At 42.6% G+C, this 16454-nt stretch overlaps 1 protein-coding gene across 1 annotated transcript in view; it reads left to right on the top strand.

The window, feature by feature from the left end:
- Positions 1–16454, top strand: part of CPNE4 (copine 4) — a 291785-nt gene that overhangs the window by 244788 nt on the left and 30543 nt on the right. The window contains exons 8-10 of the mRNA XM_054729573.1: positions 4244–4342; positions 9222–9308; positions 10337–10396. Coding sequence (XP_054585548.1) covers positions 4244–4342; positions 9222–9308; positions 10337–10396 — 246 coding nt within the window. The remainder of the gene's footprint in view (positions 1–4243; positions 4343–9221; positions 9309–10336; positions 10397–16454) is intronic.

Genomic DNA, 16454 nt, shown 5'->3' with positions numbered 1-16454 from the left:
GTCCTCAAACTATGGCCCGCGGGCCACATGCGGGTGTTTTTGCTGTTTTGTTTTTTTACTTCAAAATAAGATAAGTGCAGTGTGCATAGGAATTTGTTCATAGTTTTTTTTTAAACTATAGTTCGGCCCTCCAACGGTCTGAGGGACAGTGAACTGGCCCCCTGTTTAAAAAGTTTGAGGACCCCTGGTTAGGAGATAAGTGCCTGTGGGGGGAGGATAGGGGAGGGGAGGCTGAAGACAAGCAAGGGCGTGATCCCCTGGGGGAGAGCGCGCTTCTTTTCTCGGTCCAGGCCCAGTAAGTTTCCTTCTGTTCCTTGCTCTGGGTGAGTGTCAGGGTTAGCAGGGAGGGACCAGCAAACAGAGAAAAACACCTGGTTATAAGTACTGCAGATTCATCGACAGTGTGTGACTATGTGAGGCTCACATGCATATCATGAGCAATTTTTCCAAATGACTGGATCATTGATTGCTTCCACTGTCCATTAGAATCAATGAGGTAGAACGCTCTCGTCACTCCTACCAAATCTACCGTGCATGGTTTGGCATTTCAGCCAGAAGGAGCTAAGCCTTTCATTGACTTTATGATGCAACCTATGCTGCTACAACTCGTCTTAGAAGCGAGTTCAATGAACATCGCACCGAATCCCCTGTAACATTCTCTTTTCAACTTTCTCTACTACATTTTATCACTACCTGTAGTCCTGCAGTTTCTATTTGAACTTTCCAGAAATGAAACATTCAGTCTTTCACAGATTATTTTGTTTTTAGACAGGTATAAATATTGGTAGATGCTTTCTTTGTTACTTCTTTATAAATTCCTCTTGAAAATGTTCCCCCCTTTGGAGTCAAAAATTGAAATACCTTTTCATATGACAGTTTTTTAAGTACTTAAATGGTTCCTACACTAGGTTATGCTTATAGTAATCTCAGTGGCTGGTAACAACAGCAGTTTGTGACTTGTACACACATGTCCTTCATGGGTCACCTGGGAACTCTGCATTGCCCTCAACTACCAGTGGAGTGAACATTTAATGACCAAAGAGTTAGTGTAAATTAAGTAATTATTTTTTTAACCCTCACCCAAAGATATGTTGACAGGGGAAGAGAATGAGAGAGAGAGAGAGAGAGAGAGAGAGAGAGAGAGAGAGAGAGAGAGGAGAGAGAGAAGGAAACATCAATTGGTTTCCTTCCTTATGCACCCAGACAAGGGATGGAACCCACAACCTAAGTATATGTTCTTACTCGGAATCTTTTGTGTACAGAACAATGCTCTAACCAACTGAGCCACCCAGCCAGGGCTAAGTAATGATTTTTAATTAAATTTTGTTATTCTCCAACTTTCTGGGGTCAAACTTTCCTTAAAATCTAAATAAGATATCTTGAATTCTAATGCCATGTGACTGCAGAAATCTACCATTCTCCCCAGTATGTCTGGGGAGTTCTACTCCTAGGACTCCTCTCTCAAGCTCTTTCTCCACAGTCCTGCTCCCCACCCAGTTCTCAGTCATCACGTGGGCTATCTCAAACTGCTCCCTGCTCCCCGGGGTGCTTGTCCCCAAACCTGGACACAGTCCCTCTCCTTTGTTCTCCAGGTCACTCTGGGAGTGTCGGGGATAAGGGCAGAGGGAAAGTAGAAAGGGAATCAATAAAGGGAGGGATATGTAAAAACCGGACCTTGAGAATTAGACAGCACAGTTTCCAAAGTTCCTTACCCGCCTCTCATAACCACCCTCCTGTCCAATGGTAGGCCCATCTTCAGCCTCTGATGAATCCTGCCCTAAGTCCTTCCCAACCTACCCCCCTGAGCCCCCTTCCTGAGCCCCACTCTGTCTCTCCTTACAAAGGGAAAGCTCAACTTCCCCATTGCTTTACTCAGCAGAGCAGTTTAGCCCCTTTTGTCTTAAACTCTTCTGTACTGAGTTATTTTAATCCATTCTGTTTCAAAACAAAAGGGCTTATTAATACATTTTGTGAGCAAAACAATCTACCAAAGCCTCCACAGCTAAAGAGAGAGCAAAAGCTGAGAAATTAGTTTTTCTTTAAGATGCCTCAAAAAAAAAAAAAAATCCTAGCAAATGCTTTTGATTCCAACCAACCTCATATTAGAGAAACTTTACAATACAGTAGCATGAATTATAAAGGGCAAATTTTGGAATATTTAGGGAGTAAGATCGTGGAAGGCCTTGGAAAATCCGTTACCTATATACATTTTGGTTTAAGCAGGCAATGAGCATGCATACTGGACTAGGGGTGGTGAGGAAGCATGAGGGAGGCACGGAGGCCAGGAGGAGGCTGTTACAGTGATGCAGGTGAGGAGGGGCCGTGCGAAGAGCTGGAGTTAGGCCTTATTTAGAAGACAGAACACACAGGAGTCAGTGTGGGAGCGTGAGGGGAGCGAGGACTATCAGGAATGATACCCAGTCTTCTCTTTGTAGCAACAGGTTGGGTGTTGGTACAATTTACTGTGATAGAAAAGAAATGAGCAGGAATAAAGTTAGGGGGAAATTATGTCTCCTTTTGGATATCTTTTATTTTATGTTTATGGGACATCCCATGGGATCAGAGAAAAGATTTAGAGCCTGAGTTTTCCAGGTCGGACTGGCCAGTGGGGTGTGCGTTCTGAGGGAGGACCAGGCTACCTCTTACAATCTCAGTATTCTAAGGAAACCACCCTTTGCTGCCTTGATCTTATTTGAGGTCTGGGACTTCCTTGACGCAAATCACTGATTTAAGAGGTAAAAGCATTATCTAAAGTACTTGAGACCCTAGTCCAGCCACCACCCTGGAAAAAAATGGGGTCCTCACTGGTTTGGCTCAGTGGATAGAGTGTTGGCCCATGTACTGAAGGGTCCTGGGTTTGATTCCGGTCAAGAGCACGTACCCCAATTGCAGGCTCAATCCCCAGCCCTGGTCAGGGTGCATGCAAGAGGCAGCCAATCAATGTGTCTCTCTCACATTGTGTTTCTCTCTCTATCTCTCCCTCCCCCTTCCACTCTCTGAAAAATCAGTGGAAAAGTATCCTTAGGAAAGGATTAACAAAAAAACAAACAACAACAAAAAGAATGAAAAAAATGGGAAACTTCCTCTTCACCTAAGTGTATGTGGCTAAGCAGAGGGATGGCTGCTGATGTCACCTGAGCCATTCTACACAGTGCTGCCTGGGAGCCCCAAATTCAGGTTTATAATTGTTAGCGGTAGCCCTCTTGTTGGAAGTAAACATCTTAAGTGTGATGGATGCCTGATATTTACCAGTGTGACTTACCTGTCACCATGTTCCACCCATTTCAAATGTGGATACAGTTAAAGATCTCACATTTTGCCTTCTTACTCATTTTTCTTAACATTGCTCTTTTGCTTTCAGAAAAAAAAAAGAAAAAGAAAAAGAAAATGTGATTAACATGACCCCATTCATATCGTTAAACATAAGCTGATATTGTAGAAACTATAGACACAGATTCTAGGTGTTCGCCAGGGAGGCCATCTGCTAACAGAAGTGGGGACCTTTTTACTGCCAAGGGCCATTTGGATATTTACAACATCATTCATAGGCCATACAGAATTATCAGCTTAAAAATTAGCCTGCTATATTTGGTCAAACACTTTATTAACTCACCCCTAATGCCTTGGCAAGGCCAGGCCAAATGCTTTTGTGGGCCATATAAGGGCTGGATGTTCCCCACCTCTGTGCTATATGGGGAAAGAGCACTGGAATTGGAGTCAGGACAGCTGCCTTAAATTCCAGGTTTCAGCCCTAGCTGGTTTGACTCAGCGGATAGAGTGTCGGCCTGGGGACTGAAGGGTCCTGGGTTCAATTCTGGTCAATGGCACATGCCTGGGTTGCGGGCTTGATCCCCAGTAGGGGGTGTGCAGGAGGCAGCGGATGGATGACTCTCATCATTGATGTTTCTATCTCTCCCTCTCCCTTCCTCTCTGAAATCAATAAAAATATATATATTTTAAAAATTCTAGGTTTCATTCTCTAGATGGTCGCTTCAGCAAGTCACTCATCTCCCTTTTGGTCTTACTGGCCTTATCTGACAATTATGCAAATTATTAGTCACTACTGCATCACTATAGAAACTGAAGGAATCTTACATCCCACATGCCGCAATCCTAGACTGCTGCGCTTTTGCTCCAGACCAAGTGTGTTTCATCAGCTCTTTCTTATAGTTTGCACTGCCTTTAGCTACTGTGGATGCTTGTTAAGTTAAAATAATAAGAAGAACTTCTCTTCTCTTTGTAGTGCATAGTATGGGACTGGGACTCCAATGGCAAACATGACTTCATTGGAGAATTCACCTCGACATTCAAGGAGATGAGAGGAGCAATGGAAGGGAAGCAGGTACGTGGTAAACCATTCGTGGCCTTTTTCCAGACACTTCTTTCCTGTTGCACCCAGCTACGCATGAACAGCTAGAGGTGAGACATCAATATGTGATGAAATGGGATGAGCAGGTGTATGGTGGGATTTCAGTACCTAGTTTCAAGTACTAGCCCAACCCAAGGCAATTGGTGTGACCTTGGACAAGACACCACTCCAGTGTGGTACAGTTTCGCATCAGTAAAATGAAGAGGTTAAATGAGAATATTTCTAATTTCCTTGAGCTCTGTAGCTTTGGACAAGTGACTTAATCTCTCTGTGCCTCATCTTTCTCACCTAAAAAAACTGAATGTAGTAACAATGTCAATTTCATAGAAGATGAAATAAAATAATCCACGATATGCATTTACCGGACTGTCTTGCACATAGCTAGAACTTTCCAAACAGTACTGACTTTCCAGTTCTGCAATTGGAGAGATTATTTGAATCCTCCAAATTTTTATTATGGGTAACAGATCTTCATATAGTTCGACCATTTTACTCTTTGGGTGTCAAGACATATACCCAACAGTATCACGTACCACAGAGGCAAACAGGTTTCATTGTGTCACACAAAAATCTAAACCTCCTCTGCGTTTCTCTCAGACGCATGTACTGTGCTTTATTACACACATATATATCTCTTTATCAGTCAGTTGCTGTCATCTGGATTCTGGCCTACGCGTAACTTCTGCTCTTACCTGTTCGGTGTTCACCTGCCCAACTTCCAGCTGCAGAACCTACATCTCCTTGCCTGAGGGCTTTCTCTGGCTGCTGGAGCCTGCTCTGCCTATCCCCACCATGGGCTGCAATGTGTGGGGGGAGATGTAACGCTAACCAGGGAGCAGCCCTCAGCAAATGATTCATGAGAGTTGAGATGTAAAGGTAGCAAAACTCAGGTGTGTTCTATGCAGTTTCCCAGCAGGAATAAGCCCTGGTTGCCCCAGTGGTAACTGACTTGATAGTGAGCCCTTTTTTGACTCCCTCCCCTCCCTCAATTTCCCACTCTGTTGGTGCTTCCTGATATTACCTCCCAGATGAGCTACCCACACCTACACCTTGCTTTGGGTTTTGATTCTGGGAGAACTCAAACCAAAATACCTGCCATTCTTACTCTGAAGCCCATTGTTCCCAAGAAGTAGAAAGGAGTAACAGCACCAGCTTTGACAAATGTCTTTTCCCTGAGAGGTAAGACCTCGTCCCTGGTGTGGTCAGAAGTGTAGAGACGATGCCCCAAGTCATTATTCAAGTCTCTTCTTTTATTTATTTTTTTAAATATATTTTATTGGTTTCAGAGAGGGAGAGAGAGATAGAAACATCAATGATGAGCAAGAATTGATAGGCTGCCTCCTGCACGCCCCCTACTAGGGATGGAGCCTGTATGTACCCTTGACCAGAATCGAACCTGGGACCCTTCAGTCCGCAGGCAGATGCTCTATCCACTGAGCAAAACTGGCTAGGGCTCAAGTCTCTTCGTTTAGATGTAAGGTCAAGATGTAACCAGACTGGATGGAAAGACACTAACTTCTTTAGAATTAGAAGCTTAACCTGAATCAGACCATTTGTTGAATACATACTTTTGGTCTGAAAATTCAAGGGCAGCTTTCTGTGTAGTTGCAATAAAACCTGCTTTATATGTTTTATCATGTACTAGGCATTGCAAGACACTTTTCAAACACAAAGACCTTCATTCACAAGCAGGCATGGAGAGTTTTGGGGCCACAATGAAAACCAACACTAAATTACTAGTAAAGTCACCCCCAGGATAAAAAGAAATATATCCAGAGAAGTTGCTTCATTGAATGTACTGGACCAAGCCCTATTGAGCTAATAAGTCAATGACAGTTATTGATTTTGCCAGCTAGATCTCTAAAGACCTTTACAAAGTTTTGTCTTGTTCTCTACAAATAAAAATATCCAAATTAACAAATATGAGAACTTGCCCTAGCTGGTTTGGCTCAGTGTATAGAGGGTCTTGGGTTCGATTCTGGCCAAGGGCACATGCCTGGGTTGTGGGCTTGATCCCCAGTAAGGGGCGAGCAGGAGGCAACCGATTAATGATTCTCATCATTGATGTTTCTATCTCTCTCTCCCTCTCCCGTCCTCTCTGAAATCAATAAAAATATATTAAATAAATAAGTAAATAAGAGAACCATTTCATCTTGAGGCTCCTAAGAGGGTATTAAAAGTAAAATTCTAGCATATGTCACATTTGAAGAACATCAAAGTCCAATGCATTCAAAGAAACAGAAATAAATATTTGTCTCACTAAGGAAATGGACCATATGCTACTGTACTTTTCTATCACTGAGATACCTGGAAGATTTTAGTTCAACCACCCAGCCCCTGTTTTGACACATTTGCACTGTGGGAACTGTTTCCTTATTTTATTCTACTAAGAGTTATTGAGGAGTACCTACTATGTGCCAGGCACTATGCCAGGCTCTGGGTGTGACATGACTGTGCGTCAGAATAAACTGGAACCACAAATCAAGTAAATAAAACAATAAAATGTTGTTATATCTTATGATAAATGATATGAAAAACCTGAACCAGTTTAGTTACAAAGGTGGGGCATAGAAGGAGATAATCAGAAAAAGTGATATTTAAGTTGAGGGCCTTTAAAGATGGAAAGAAGTCAGCCATGTAACAAGCAAGGAGAAGCATCTCAGGCAGAGGGAATAGCATGCAAAGGATTGAGTTAGGAAAGAGCGTGGTGTGGTTAAGGATCTGGAAAGAGCCCAGTGTACCTGGAGCAGAGAGGGTGCGGATCCATGCATGAGATGTGGTTAAAGAGAGAGGCAGAGGCCAGGAAAAGTCGATTCTGATAGCTCAGAAGAAAAGGAGTTTGGGCTTTTCTTCTAAGCCCCTGTCTTCACCCTGCCAGGGGGTCCCAGAGGTTGAGCGTCAACCCAAAAACCAGGAAGTCATGGTTCATTTCCTGGTCTGCACACATGCCTGGGTTGTGGGCTTGATCCCCAGTTGGGGGCCATCCGGGAGATGGCTGATTGATTATTCTCTCCCATCATTGATGTTTCTATCTCGCTTTCCCTCACCTTTCCTCTCTCTGAAATCAATAAAAATATATTTTAAAAAATAAAAAATAGGACTGATAATCTCCTGATTTCAGAGTCAGGTGTGATTCTTGACTCCTTTCCTTGCATTATTCTTCTTTTCCTTAAAAGAAGGAGTTTTAGAGGCGTCTTAACCAGTACAACATTTCTCTCTTCCAAACCCTTATATATTCTCAACTGGAACTTTCCCAAAGATGAGAAATTACCATATCAGTTATCTGTATCTGAGAAACAAATTATACCAAAACTGGCTGAAAAAAAAAATCATTATTTACTAATGAGTCTCTGGATTGGCAATTTAGGCTGAGCTCAATTGGAATAGCTCCTCTCTGCTACACATGATGCCAACTGAATTCACTTACGCATTTGGCCCCAACAGCTGGAATTTTTCCACATTTTAATTTACCAAGAGACCACCCTACGCTTTTTATGTGGTGGGGAAAACTTCTCAACACCAAGCCCCAATGCACAGGCACTTTTTAGTCCTCTGCTGCTATCACTTTTGCTAATGTCCCATTGGTCAAACAAGTCACCTGACTAAGCTCAGCCTCATTGTGGGAAGAAACTACACAAATGCATGTACACTGAAAGGAATGGATCGCTGTGGACCAAAGCTGTATCACTCTGCCCTACTCACAACTTGCCTCTGAGATCGCTTCATTCTCAGGCACTTGTCAGAGAGTGAAAATTGTCTCCTGCGTGGAAATCCAAGGATCCAGCTCCCATACGATTGTGGGCAGGATCATTCAATGACCCTTGGGTGTTTGACTTGCAATTCACTTTGTCCCATGAGATCTGTTCCCCTAGGTATCCCCTTAGCTACCTCCTCAGTCCCCAGACATTCCTGCAGCTCTGATCCTGTCCTTCAAAGATCTCTCTTTGGAGATCTAGTGTGCCACTGTTGTGACATGTATTAATCTATTATTTTAGTTCTCAGTGAAGTTCTCTGTAAATTTATCATTATCCCCACTAATTTCCTGTAGCTGGTTTTCAACATTCCTCAGTTTTTCTACCTTTTAAGTCATTTCCCAAGCACTAAGGCTCAGCACTTGGGTTACTCAACTATGTGTGTTCAAATCTCTTCTTTACTCAGATGCTTGATTGGATCCTATTAATAGTAAGCATTTATAAGTATCAGGCACTGTCCTAGTACTATATTACATAGATTAATTATTCAATTCACACAATGAGCCTATCAAATAGATACAATTATAAGCTACATTTTACAGTGGAGCTATCCAAGGCATAGAGGAATCAACTACAGCTGACCCTTGAACAACAAGGGTTTGAACTGCACGAGTCCACTTATATGTGAATCTTTTCTGTACTGTTTTCAGTCCCTGGTTGGGAGTCCATGGATGTGGAGGGCTGGATGTATGCATTGATTTACACCTTTTATAGAGGGAACCTGAGCATCCACAGATTTTGTTATTGCAGGGATCCTGGAACCAATCCCCTGTGGATTCCAAGGGTAGTTAAATTTTGGGGGAGTCCAAAGTCATACACCGATTTTCTAACAACCTTTGCATTGTTTAAGGGTCAACTGTAATTTGCCAAAGGTCACACAGCTGGAAAGTAGAGCGGCTAGGATACAAATCAGGCAGTCTGATATTAGAGTCTTCCTCTCAACCACTCTTCTTATGTTTCCCCTAGATGCTAGGGTTATCACTTGGAAACCATTTGTTAGGCCTCAGATTCATCTGCAGCAGCACCTGGGGGCTTGACCTCATCAAATGATTCCACTTCTTCCTGAGTAGGCAACCATGCTGTGACTCTTCTTGTTGCAGGTGCAGTGGGAGTGCATCAACCCCAAGTACAAAGCCAAGAAGAAGAATTATAAGAACTCAGGCATTGTGATTTTGAATCAATGCAAGGTATGTATATAGCTTGTCTTTCAGGAGTATAAAGCTAAGGTGTCTGGAAAAAAGAGTTCAGGTTGTGTAGTCAGAGAGAGAGAGTGTCAAGGAGATGTGATCTTTTTTAAAGTAAAAATCAGAAAATCAATGTGTTAATGGACATACAATGAGAAATGTATGCATAGGTGGTCTTGGAGCTATGGAAGCCCAATGCCACCATTCCCTCCACAAGGATAGTCCTGTCCCCAAAGTTAGGAGAGTATTGGTCACAAGTCAAGGCTCTTCTCTTCCCAGGGCAGCATCAGAGGGAGCTCCCCAAAGGGACACCCAACCTTTCCAAAGTACCTACCATGTGTCTATCACAGTGGTCAGTGTTTTACTAATATATGTGGTACCTCATTCTTGCTGGAAAAGTTCCAGGAAAACAAGACAATGGAAAAAGATGAAAGGACCTAGAAGTTCCTCCCAGAGAGTCTCTAACTTCACAGAAAATTCTATGTGCTAATAAGTAAACCCCTTAAGTTGCAGCTAAGAATAATTCTGCCACTGGTTGAGTACTTACTATACAACAGTAACTATAATAAATCCTATTTACTCCTATCACAATATTGAGATTTCCACTTTCAAATGAGATCATTCACAAGTCATTGTTTTAATCATGTATTTTATTTTTTCATTTTATGATGCTTTGACATCTAGGGGCCTTGTAGACCCTGGGAGGGATTGCCCCTCCTAGAGTTAGCTAACTCCTAGAGACAGAAGCTGATTAAAATCACACCTAAACCATAAGGGAGGGGAGCAAGGGATGGCTATTTTCATCCCTGACAGGCTTATCTGAATTCAGCATTGCTTTCTCTCTCTTTCTTTTTTCTTTTCTCTCTCTTTCTTAATGAAACCAAGTCAAATGACTCATCGTTTCCCACAGATACCTCTCTCTTCTTTTCCTCTAGTTTAGCAGCTTAACCCCAAGGTTTATGCCTCAGGTCTGTAAGGACACAGATCATGCTATTATTACTAAGAGGGTTTCCTTTCCTCCTCCTATGCAGATCCACAAGATGCATTCCTTCTTGGACTACATCATGGGTGGCTGCCAAATCCAGTTTACAGTAAGTTGTGTCCTTGTTCATTCTTATTCAGGGAGCTGGGTTTGGGGCACGAGGAGACAGAAGTCTATTAAAGCACTAGGTCAGCTTTGTTCAAGTCTCATTGCTGAAACCTGGTGTGGTCACATGTTTTAAAAATAAGTTCATACTTCTGTTTTTCCCAGTGACTATGGTTTTCAGCGTCGTGTCAGGAAATTCATGTTGCTCCACCACAGGTGGTTTGGGGAACCATCCTAATGCTTTCCATTCTTTCAGTAACTACGTGAGGCATTAGGTAGTAGGCACAGTGCCAGGCCCCATCTCCTAGTGAGAAGGATGGGAAGGAAGTAAACTAGGTTAGTGAGTCCCAGTGAACGAGGGTGGGCATCTTTGTTGCATTCATGTGGCCAAAACACAAACACCAATGTCATGTCCAATGGTTAGTGCCAGGAGTAAGCCATCCAAATGGTTCATCTGGCAATAAAAGGGTGAATTCCAAAAGACTGGAGAACCAGGCCTTAAAGTTGACAAATACAATGAGTATATAGATTCAGTGGGTGGATTGAGGATCATCTCTTACATGAACTCTATAGGCCCATGGGATTTGCACACTCCATAATAAGCATTTTGGTGGGTGGGCTGGGTGTTTTTAAAGTTTCCAGGTAGGCCAAATTTGTGAGTCAATCAGCTCTGGAAAAACTTGTTCCTAGGTTTGGGCAGATGTGCCCTCCAGAAAGAGATTCCCCAGATGGCAAGAGATAGCTTTGCTAAAACCTATGGGAAAGCAACATGGATGTAAACAAGACAAGTACAATCTGTGCCATGTGGATAGATTACAGAAGTGTACTCATGAAGTATAACCCTGTTTAGCTCCCTAAACATGAGGAAGGCAAGAAAAATGGGTTTAATTTTTTTGTCCAGGTTTGAGCCCAAGACAGTAGATAGGACCAGTGTATTATGGTGACCATGGATCAGGGGTCCTCAAACTTTATAAACAGGGGGCCAGTTCACTGTCCCTCAGACCGTTGGAGGGCCAGACTATAGTTTAAAAAAAAACTATGAACAAATTCCTATGCACACTGCACATATCTTCTTTTGAAGTAAAAAAACAAAACGGCAAAAACACCCGCATGTGGCCTGCGGGCCGTAGTTTGAGGACGCCTGCCATGGATAGTGGTCCTCAAAGCACTAAAAGGGAAAGTCCAAAAGGGATGATAAAGGGGTCTTTTGATAGGTCAGTCTCTCCCTAGCTTAAGACTTGTCCTCTGCTGTAAACTCAGGTGGGTCTACTTATGTCCTGCCTAAACTTGGGGTATTGTTCATTTACCACGGAATAGTTACAGCAGTTAATTATAGAATTTGGTCATTTCTTTCAGGTGTAAGGTTCTTTAAAGACACACCCACCCCGCCCTCCTACATGCACACTGGCACATACAGAAGATAGCAAACATGTTGGTTGTGGCACATACATCTAGCTCTAGCTGTCCTCTGGGTTCTTTGTCACCCTGATTGTATACAAATGCAGTAGAAAAGCCGGCAATGTCATAAAGGAGAGCCACTGGAAATAGTGTCCCAAGATCTTAGGCAAAGGAGTGGTTTCAGGAAACTATTTATAGGTTTTCAAGGGAAAGATCTATCGACTTGGGTTTGTTTTAGATTCTATAGATGCCATGCTCTTGAACAACACTTTGTTCAACCTTCAGGACCTTGCTTTGCCCTTGGAGTTGTGCTGCAAAGAATCGGCCCCCATAAAAAAACAGAATTTTAACCCCACAGAGTTCCCAAGAAATATCCTAACTTAGAGAGGTCAGTATAGCCTTCCTGACACAGAAGAATTGCCCTCTCAGCTTTGATCTCCCCTCTTATTTTGCTGACCCTCCCCAACTGGGAGGTACCACCTTAATGGGTCTCATCACCACCACCCCCAGTTCCAGCTTCTCAGACCCTCCCATGTCAACTGAGTGAGTCTGGAGCAAGGAATGAAAAAAGGAGAATGTACAGATAAATGCTGAGAAAGGGACAGGCCACCATCATTGTCTGCCACAAAACCCTTCCCCCTGCAGGTGTTCACGCCAGGGCCTCAGAAGAAGGTTGCTAGGCATTCCGTTTTGAGCTTTCTACTAAAGAGCACATACCAGTCACTTCAATGTCACTTTCTTCCAAACTTAAGTCAGCTTTCTCATTAATTTCTTATTGCTCAAGCAGTACAATCTAATATAAAATACATTTATTATCTGTAATGCAAACTATTAATAAAAATTAGCATGTCTTATTAATTTGGTCTATAAGCATTTATTATCTGTCCAGTAATTTTGTTGAAACCATCTGGAAACATAAAAAGAAAGTGGCGAGGGATGAGAAATAAGAAGGCAGAGCGGGGCTGGGGGGGGGGGGGGGGCGGGGAGATGTTTTGTTGCAGTCAGAAATTATCATTGGCACAGAAATGAATAAAGCCCAGAAGATGAACTTTCTGTCTCCCTGGAGACCTTCAGGAGCCAGCAGTGAAATAAAGTTCCAGATGTTTCCTCCATTTTTGCCCCTTCTCCACCTCTCCCCTGTGCCTCAGGAGGTCTTCCTCTTTGGATGCACTAGCCACGCTCTCCTGCTCATGGGTTTTGGTTGGCTCTGACCAATGGGAAGAACCAATCAGAGATCAAAGAATGACAGGGGAGAGAAGATGAGGCACCCAGATCTCTGTCTGCCAGGCTGTGGTTTGGCAATGACCATGTCCTCTACAGAAGGTCACAGTTTCTCTCCGGTGCCCTGTCCTGCAGGAAATACTCTTACTAAGTTCTAGTAATGGCTTCTCCCTACTCTTTCTAGTCAGTCTCCCTTAACCTCTTGGAATTGTCTTTTCATTAAACTCTCCCTTTTGAGTGGGCCATTTGTTTCCCACCAACGCACATTACAAACAGGGGCAAGGGAAAAGCCTTTGCACCTTCCACAGATGCCTGGTGTTTCTGGTTCAACCCCCACCTTTCCTTTGGGTGCCCAGCTGAGGTATATTAGGTGCTCAAAATACTTTTGTTGAATAATAATGGATTGAACCCAAACTCATCAAGAAGAGATAAGGCTTAGGGAAAAGAAGAAATCAGATGTATAAATATGATACTAGTTTTTTTCTTTAAAAAGCGCCCCTATGAACTTAAATGTTTATGCATCAGTATTCTAATAATACTGCAATCTTACTATGAATGAGCAGGCTATATTTAAGGGAGTATTGGGGAAGTGGTTTGGAGTAAGAACCTGAAGGGCTTTGAGGTGATTTGCTGGATAAGGAAATATTCAAGAGACTCTTGAGATGGACATTGAAGCAATCAGCCACATGCTTCAGGGAAATAAATCTGGGAGTGTTTGGTGAAAGGCACCGATAGTGGTAAACGGGCTTTGAAAGATGGAACAAGAAGAGCTTCAGCCCATTGCAACAGTCCTGGGGAGAGGTAATGAGAGGATAAATTAGAGGGCCAGCAATACTAAGAGAAAAGCAACAGAGAATGATGAGTCCAGTCTTCTGTGCCTGACTGACCAAGCATGGCGGTCCTACTCGTGGAAATAGGGAACCCCAGAGGAGCTGCTGGGCAAGATGATGAATCTGTCTGTGGACAGGTTGGCAGGACCTTTTATTTTTAGCTGCTGTGCCATGTGTCAAATATATTGAACTCAATATGTAGATATAGCACTTTATAAATATGGCCTAGGTTTCAGGAGAGAGGTGGAAGCGGCACATATATGGGTCTGGATGAGATGGCCAAAAAGAAGACTACAGAAAGCAAAGAGGCTCATGACCAAAAATTATAGAAGATCTGCATTTGGTAGCCAGGGAAAGAAGGGCGAGCAGTAAGAAAAGAGATGCCAGAGGAAAAGGCCGAGGAGGAAGCACTAACTCAAATGATCAGGAGAAAGGAGTTACAAAATCAAAGATGCTAATCCCATAACCTAAAGAGAAATCTGTGAAGAATGAAAACCAACGACTGGCTTGTGTGATGAGTAGGTACATATCATCTTTGAAAGAGCAATTTCAGCAGAATGAGACAGGGGAGACCTAGGAGTTAGGGTGTACTCAGAAGGGAAGGAAGTAAACACAGCAGGATACACCCTTTCATTCAACACAGATGACAGTAAAGGGAAGGCAAGAGTGGGAAAGGAGGATGGCACCTTGAGGATTAAAAGAGGGGAGGTTTTAGGCTAGAATCTGACTGTAGCAGAGGACAAGGCCCAGTGGAGAAAAGGAGACATATGATGCTAAAAAACAGCCCTAGTCAACAATTCTTATTCTTTTTTTGGTCACCTGGACCACTTAGGAATCTGATACAAGATCTATATCATCTCACTGGAAAATGCACACACTCAGTTTTGCACACTATTTTTGGGAGGTCAAGGGCGCCCTTGAGGACAATCCTTGTTTCTCCTGTGAATCCTCGAGTCATAAGAACTCAAGGGCAACTGTCTCCTCACAGGCATAGAGAAGGTGGGCGCAGGTGAAACAGAGGCTACAGGGAGAGAGATTGAGTTCAATATGTTTGGCACATGGCACAGCAGCTAAAAATAAAACTAGATACTAGAATTTCGCACACAAAATACAAATTTATAGACAGCTCAGAAGAGACAGACACCAGAAGGTATTTGGAAAGAAAATGGTAAGAGAATTACATGTTTCCTTTGAAAGTTATTGCTTTTCCAGATGCAGGAAAATGTTCATTGTAAAGCAGATTTTCACAGAAACAAGTTGTAAGCAACCTGTATGTCCAACAGTAAGATAATGGCTATGTAAATCAAGGTACCTCCTTTAAGTGGACTATGGCAAGTCCATTTTAAATGAAAATTATAATGATTGGGAATAACATGGGAACATGTTTATGACATTGGGCTAAGTGAAAAAAAAAGAACATAAAGCAGAGTCACCCTATGTTTACAATTATGCAAAATGTGTAAAACATTTGTCTCTGTATAGACAATAACTAGAAAGGAAAAATGAAATATGACTTACTAGGCTAGTGGAATCTTTGGGTGACAAGTTTGTCCTCAGGAGTGCCCTTGACCTCCAAGAATTGTGTGCAGAATTGGGTGTCTGCATTTTCCAGTGAGAGCATATAGATTTTGCATCAGATTTTCAAGTGGTTCATGTGATTCCCCCCCAAAAAAAATCTGATTTTTTCTTATTATTCTCAAATGACCATTTTCATTATTTGTAGTTTTTAGAAATTAAAGATGGTATTGCTTTCTTTTTTATCTCTGATTTTATAGTCTGAATTTTAATAATGTAGTGTGATGTAATATTACAAGCTAAGTATGGCTTCTCTTTGATTAACCTTGAACCCTAAAAAAAGAAAAAAGATCACCTGTTAAAGGTTCTCTTGGGAAATCTTTTCTAACCCTGACACATTTAGGGCATCCTCTGTCCCAGTTTAAGTTTTAAATCTTTATGTTATATCCCAGATGAAACACTGACGGGCTCTGGTGTAGACCTCTGAGAAATAAGAATGAGCCCTGGATTGAAGAGGGAGGGGAATGCTTGGCAATTTCCAGGAAATAACCTCAGGGGTCTTTTCCATCTCGTCTAGGTTCCTATTTTCTTTGCCCGCTATGGAGTTTGGAGGAAATAGAAAAGCACAAGAATTTAACCTATCATTTAAGAAATGGTTCAAACTTAACAGCATAAGTCCAAATTGTGTACGAGTAAAATTTGAAAAAAGCTACCCCAGCAGGTGTCATTGCAAAGGTTGACTGCGTGGTTGACTGCAGAGAGATTAGGCAACTGCTGAAGTTGCTTCACCACAGTTTCCCTTAGAAAACATCCGGGGGGGGAGGGGGGTCCCAAATGGCCCATTTTTTTACAGACAGGGAGGGGATCCAAGGAATAGGCTCATTACATTAAGAAATTTTTTAAAATCCAAAGACAAAGTGTCATTATTCCTTTCTGGAAAGCAGCTCCAGGTGCTGGGGGCTTGGTACCACAGAGGGAGCATTTTGCATTCTACTCTACCAGGTTTGCCAAGCTGCTCCGCAGCTCTGCTTACTCATGAGAGAGAGGGAAATGGGTGGGGGGGGGGGGGCTTCCTGGGCAGAAGGGGAGAGCCATGGG

This window comes from Eptesicus fuscus, chromosome 18 (genome assembly GCF_027574615.1).
Source record: "Eptesicus fuscus isolate TK198812 chromosome 18, DD_ASM_mEF_20220401, whole genome shotgun sequence".
In the NCBI taxonomy this organism is placed as follows: domain Eukaryota; kingdom Metazoa; phylum Chordata; class Mammalia; order Chiroptera; family Vespertilionidae; genus Eptesicus; species Eptesicus fuscus.
Note: the sequence above shows the minus strand (reverse complement) of the source record. Positions and strands in the feature narration are given on the sequence as shown.